General features: G+C 39.0%; 1 protein-coding gene across 1 annotated transcript in view; it reads right to left on the bottom strand.

Annotated features, from left to right (window-relative positions):
- Positions 1 to 4,292: 4,292 nt before the first annotated feature.
- The window catches only part of LOC143039698 (uncharacterized), a 4,837-nt gene continuing 2,355 nt past the window's right edge, over positions 4,293 to 6,774 (bottom strand). Inside the window, exons 2-3 of the mRNA XM_076209935.1 lie at positions 6,581 to 6,774; positions 4,293 to 5,173 (exon numbers count right to left, since the gene is read on the bottom strand). The exon at positions 6,581 to 6,774 is cut by the window's right edge and continues 635 nt beyond it. Coding sequence (XP_076066050.1) covers positions 4,729 to 5,173; positions 6,581 to 6,774 — 639 coding nt within the window. The 3' untranslated portion in view covers positions 4,293 to 4,728. The remainder of the gene's footprint in view (positions 5,174 to 6,580) is intronic.

The raw sequence follows: 6,774 nt of genomic DNA, 5'->3' as shown, positions 1-6,774 counted from the left end.
TTCAGGGTAATACAATACATCAATACAAACATGGGTATATAAGGCCGAGTGGAAACGGCTGGGAGAGGTCACTCGTAGGTGGGAATCTGTCTACACTACCGGGACGGACAGGGTAACTGGGACAGCTTCCCAATGTGGAATTACGTCCCGGAAGTCTGGACACAATCCCCATGTGGGTTTTTGTCCCGTGGTGACGGTCTGTATTTTCTATTAGAGGGGAGGACATAATCAGATGAAATCTGTACATTTAAGATAGGTTTTTGTAAAGCGATGCTCACTGCCTCAGTTTAGTTGTAGCTGAGGCAGTATGTATGTATGTATATCTTATTCAAAAACTATTTCAAAACACAACAAAATCATAGATAAAGTGCATTTTGGGATGATGTACATCTGATAAAGTTGTTGATAAGGCATTTGATCCACGATGACTTGCATGGATACGCAAATTGCTCGAAAAAAAGACAAATAGTGTACAGACGTAAATTTGTGTGGAACTCCTCTTAAAAAAGAGAGAGAGAGAGAGAGAGAGAGAGAGAGAGGGATAAAGAGGGTGGAGGAGAGAAAGATAGACAGGGGAGAGATAGAAGGGAGGGAGAGAGACAGACAGAGGCTGACAGACAGGTAGACAGAGAAAGAGTGAATGAAGGTGAAAGTGAGAGAGAGGGAGAACCTAGCCAAGGCCACAGATCATCAGTGCCGTTCGCTTCCGGACGTACGCAGTCCACCACGGCCACTGCACATCATAAAGATTTCAGATCAGCACAAATTATTTTTGGAAGAATTATCTTCGAAACCTCACCTCTGGTTAATAATCATGTGTGTGTGTGTATGTGTGCGTGTGTGTGTGTGTGTGTATGTGCGTGTGTGTGTGTGTGTGTGTGTGTGTGTGTGTGTGTGTGTGTGTGTGTGTGTGTGTGTGTGTGTGTGTGTGTGTGTGTGTGTGTGTGTGTGTGTGTTTACCTAGTTGTACATAGTTGCATTATACGGGAAGGGGAGTTGTACTCGTAATGACCCGTCTTTGTATCTCGCAGCATCTAGTTTATTCTTAAATTCCCGTATGGTTTTGCACATACTATTGTTTCGTCCAATTTGTTCCAGACATCTACCACTCTGTGTGGATTTTTTTCTTCAGATCTCTTCTATAGCTATCCTTTTTTTTCATGTCCCCTTGTTTTCCTTTTACCCCACTTTAATAAGTCTTCTCTGTCAAGGATTTCAATGCCTTTCATGATTCTGTAAATAGCCAATAGATCTTCTCTTTCTCTTTTTTGTTCCAGGGTTGGTAGTTCCAGTTTAGACAATCTTTGTTTGTATGTCAATTTTGAAAGTATTGGGGCCATCTTTGTCATTGCTCTTTGGATTCTCTCTAATTTCTTTATATTCTTTTTTGTGCTCGGTGTCCATAGTGTCGCAGCGTACTCCAATCTTGGTCTTATCAGTGTGACTAATATTTTTTTACCATTACTTCATCCAAGTAATTAAAAGCCACCTTTATTGATTTTAGTTAATTATAGGTTTCTCCGAATATTTTATTTATATGGCTGTCTGGTGACAAGTCTTTGTTAATAATTACTCCTAGGTCCTTTTTGGAGCTAACTTTTTTTTTATTTCCTTTGTAACAGTTTTATATTGTCCTGATATTATTTTTTTTTCTAAATTCTATTATACTACATTTCTTGATATTCAAGTTCACTTCCCACTTTTGGCTCCATTCCCAGACATTGTCCAGGCCTCTCTGTAGTGATTCACAGATTTTTTCTGTACTTTCTTTAGTAGTTTTGCGCTGTCTGCAAAGAAAATCATATAACATTGTACACCTTCATCCACGTCATTTATATATACAGCAAACATTATCGGAGCTAATACTGAACCTTAAGGGACTCCACTTATCATATCTTCCCAGGTCGAGTTTTTATCTCTAAATACTTCCCTCATTTTTCTCCCGTGCAAGAAATCCTCCATCCATTTCAATAATTTTCTTTGTACACCTGTTGTTTCGAGTTTTCTTAATAGCTTTTTGTGTGTTACTTTATCAAACGCCTTTTGTAAATCCAGGAAAGCACATTCTGCCCATCCATCCCTTTCTTGCATTATATCTATTAAACTTGAATAAAAACAAATCAAGTTTGTGGCACATGATCTTCCTTGTCTCAAGCCAAATTGTTTTGGATTCAGTATATTTTTTTTTCTTCCAGATGTTTAGTCCATCTACTTTTGATAACTTTTTCATATATTTTAGCTATTGTGCTTGTAAGGGAGACCAGCCTATAGTTTGTTGGCTCTTCCTTATCTCCCCCTTTATATATTGTCACAATATTTGCATTTTTCCAAACTTGTGGTACCTTTCCTTCTTTGAGCGAGCAATCTATTATATATATATATATATATATATATATATATATATATATATATATATATACATATATATATATATATATATATATATATATATACATATTAACAACCACAATGCACTTTAATTCTTTTGCCTCACTACATTTGTTGTTGCACCAGCATTTAATGTACACCTTTTCCTGTTTTTGTTTTGGTACGCATTTATCCATTCCTTTATTATAGATTTCTTTTGATATCGTCCATTTCTCTTCCATCTTTGTTTCTTCATTAAAGTTTTCCCAATTTGCTTTTTAAAAGAATTTTCTGAGTTTCTCAAAATCCGTTTTGTTGTACATTAGTCTTCCTTTTCTGTGTTTCTCATTTCTTTCCAATTAGATTTCCTCTTTTAGTTTGAACTCAATTAGTATGTGGTCATTCTTTCCAATTGGTGTCTTATACTCATATTCCATTATATCCATAATTTCAGGCTCTGACGTAAATATTAAGTCAGGTCTCGATAATTCACCAGTACTTCTATATCTGGTATTCTCTTTTACCCATTGAGTCATGGTGTATTCAATGGTCATGATCAGTAGTATATTTCCTCTCCACCTTTCACTGTCATCTCTGTTTCACACATAAACTCCTTTGACTGTCGTAATCATGTATTTCGACCTGTGAGTATATTACAAATTAATATACATAAATCCACATTATACATAACGTGAAAATTACAGAAACCATCAAACAAAACAAAGCACTTATACAGTTTACATTGAAATCAGAATGAGCATAATCCTCTAAATTCTTAAATAATAGATGTTTTGAATAATCGCAACTACAAGGATAATTATAATAACGTGTATTGTACAGACATTAGTAACAAAGTAAGAAGCTCAACATTCTTCTACGACTGTATTATTACATGATTATAAATTTATTTACAACTTAAGCTATTGTAAACAAGTATCCATTTGAATCATGTTCTTCTATACAAGCAATGTATTGCACTCAGTATTATTTTACGTAAACAATCTGTTAACCGTAATACAACGCTCCTGCCATAGCTTACATAAAATTAGAAATCCTAACTCACATTAGTGCTCCAAGCCTTTTAGTGTGAAAGCCAAAAACATCGCCTGAGCAGGGACCTAAGTCTTCACAACATTTTCACCTTGGTCGCTGGTTCCTCAATCATAACCCACTTCACACCTCGAAATCACCTACGACAATGTCGGTGTAATGAGCGTCACCTTCCTAGTAATGCTCACGTGCACAAGTGCATAGCGACATGCGCAGAAATGGTTCCCTTCACAAATACAGTATATAAGATCCCAATGGAATAAATATGTGATACATTCATTGAATAATTATAATACGTTAAGTAGATATAAAAAAATAATCAATACACGAATATATAAACATACAAAAGTACAAGTCATCCTAAATGGTTCATACAAACAACTCAAACCAATATCATCGTTTAGTGATGATACAATCTCCTCCCAACATATTTCATTAGAGTTAAAGTCACCCATAATTACTCAAATTTCTCCTTTCAGTATTTCATTTTGGAATGGTCATTCTCTTTCCAAGAATATGTTTTTGTGGGCACATATATCACTACAAAGTTTCTACTTTTTATGTCACAGTTTTCAACTTTTATCATGATCAATTGTGTGTGTGTGTATTCACCTTGGTCTTTTGGATCACGTGTTGGACTCGTGATCGACAGCTATTTCCCTCCCGGAAGAGAGCTCAGAGCTCGTATGACCGATCTATGGGTAATGTGTGTGTGTGTGTGTGTGTGTGTGTGTGTGTGTGTGTGTGTGTGTGTGTGTGTGTGTGTGTGTGTGTGTGTGTGTGTGTGTGTGTGTGTGTGTGTGTGTGTGTGTGTGTGTCTGTGTGTGTGTGTATACCTCGCTTCGTGACCTTAACAGCCATGACCTTGACAGCTATTTCCCTTCCGGAAGAGAGCTCAGAGCTCGTATGACCGATCTATGGGTAATGCTATGACCTTATACACACACACACACACCCAACTCCCCGCCCACGAGAGTCGGAGTAACGACCCGAAGCGCAGCGATACCCAAATAATTTCGGCCCTGGGCAGGATTCGAACCAGGTACTGCCGCACCTCCGTACTGACAGTCCAGTACTCTATCAACCGCGCCACCGAGTTGTGTGTGTGTGTGTGTGTGTGTGTGTGTGTGTGTGTGTGTGTGTGTGTGTGTGTGTGTGTGTGTGTGTGTGTGTGTGTGTGTGTGTGTGTGTGATAGTTTTAACTACTTCCTCACCAAAAAGAGTGACACACAATTCAGTAAAATCACGCGGCGGCAATGAGAACGAAATGGGTTGGCTCCCAAAGCGAAGTCGACTATTCATGACCATTCATCAAACGATCTCCTTCTCAATCATGTCGTCAAAGATGGAGAAGAACCGTTCTTTTATTTCTGGACGTTCCTGTATGGATCCCAGGATGTATTCCTTATGAACTTTCATAAGTTCCTCTGTCCCTTTGATCAAATTCAACCCACCAACAGATCCACAAACAACGAGGAAATTAATAAACAATCCAGAGAATATCCCATACAAACAGTGACGCTCGTACTCTTCGCAGAGATCCTCTAGGGTGAAGTCCAGTTCGTGACCCCCACCTCGGACAACATCCCGAAGAGTGTCGTAATAGGTCTGAAGAAATAAGTTCAAGTTTTTACGCCGGTCTTGGCCGCTGAGGCTCGAGAAGAATAGATAGCTGAGGTCGTTTGCTGGGGAAGCTTGTCTTACGACTTGCAAGTCTACGAGCATCGTTTCCACAGGGACACCATCGCTGTCGTTTCTGGAGGGAAAAAGTGGGAGATAGTCTCAGTGTCATCCGCAAACAACAACCGGCTCAAATACCATGTCATTTCACCCTTACCCGCTAATTCCAAACATTAGCTTAGCATTTTCGTGTTAGATTCCTGTTCCACCCCATGTATATACACGTTGAACAACCATGGCAACATTGCATAACCTTGATGCAGCCCCACATTCACCTCAAATCATTCACTCGCTCCACCTACTTTCGCACATACCCTATTTGTGTAAAAACACATGACCGCCTTCAGCAGACTTACCCCTCTTCCGTACATTTGCAATACAATGCCTCTCTGTCTGTCTTGCCATTAACCTAAAATCTATAATAGATCAAAAACGTCCTGCCATATACTCCTTACATACCTGTCTTACCACAATCACTTGACCTAAGCACCCTCCTCCTTTCCTAAAACAACACCCTCCATTTGAATAACTAGAATATGACTCCGCTTATAGAAATTTAGACTTCTTTATGAACACTTCAATAATATGTCTAATATTCGTATAGGTTTACAATCTCTTAAGTCCTTGTCACATATTCAAGATTCACGTCAAATGTTGTGAAATTTAAGAGCTGGAAGAAGACTTCGCTTACAATATTCTAGACTTTCCTAAGGACAATTGACCAATGTGTCTAATATTCATATAGGTTTAACCTTAGTTCATCATTTAACTTCGCAATATATGACGCAAAGGTGATTTGACATTTGGATATTCGAAAAATAAGAGATTGTAACCTAAGTCATTTGTACGCAAACGAACTCACTTGAGTCGTGTATGTGTGATGCTTTAGTTTATCATCCAGATTTGTTAGATATGACGGAAAGATAATTTGAAATTTGGAAATTTGAAAAATGAGATATTGTAACCCAAGTCGTTTTTGCTCAAACGAACTCTTAACTGTCGGCGCTGGTGAACCCGTGGAATTCTGCCCAGTGCGATAACCCCTTAGTCCTCCGAATTTAGACATGACCATACGCCTCATTGACTACATTCAACAAACTAAGTTTTCCAAAACTACTATAAATTGTCTCCCTTCTCTTTGTAGAGTGGATCTATATATACACTCCTTCATCCCACTTGTACACCTTCTTCCCTGAGACACTCATTATACAATCTCACCAACCATTCCACTATACTTAACCTTTTGTCAGATATTCCGCGTGTTATAAAGTGTGATTATTTGATTGATTCGGTTTAACGTCGCGAACTCCCACTATCAGGAGGCTAGGACGGTGCCCCTTACAGAGAACTTTGTAACGTGGAATTCAATGGTCCAACTCACTGGCGGCAGGGTTCGAACAAATTGACACCTCAACCTTCGCCGAAAGTAGCGACGCTCTAATCTACTCGGCCAGTAAGTATCCCTATGAAGTTATCAACGTACCTGAACAAAAGGTTGCCAGTCCAGCAGTCTCCGTGGGTGACAGCTACAAAGGGAGAACGTGGACGCAAAGATTCACGTACACAGACCAAACTTTTCAGTGCCAGCTCCTTCTCAAGGTACTTCGCCACTTTTTCGTAGCCTTCGTTCAGCCTGGCTATGGCGGCACAGCAATTCATCATGTCGTTATAGATGAC

The sequence above is a fragment of the Oratosquilla oratoria genome, chromosome 27, assembly GCF_046742065.1.
Source record: "Oratosquilla oratoria isolate Oo_2021 chromosome 27, ASM4674206v1, whole genome shotgun sequence".
Classification (NCBI taxonomy): Eukaryota; Metazoa; Arthropoda; class Malacostraca; order Stomatopoda; family Squillidae; genus Oratosquilla; species Oratosquilla oratoria.
This window is presented reverse-complemented; position numbering and strand designations above follow the sequence as displayed.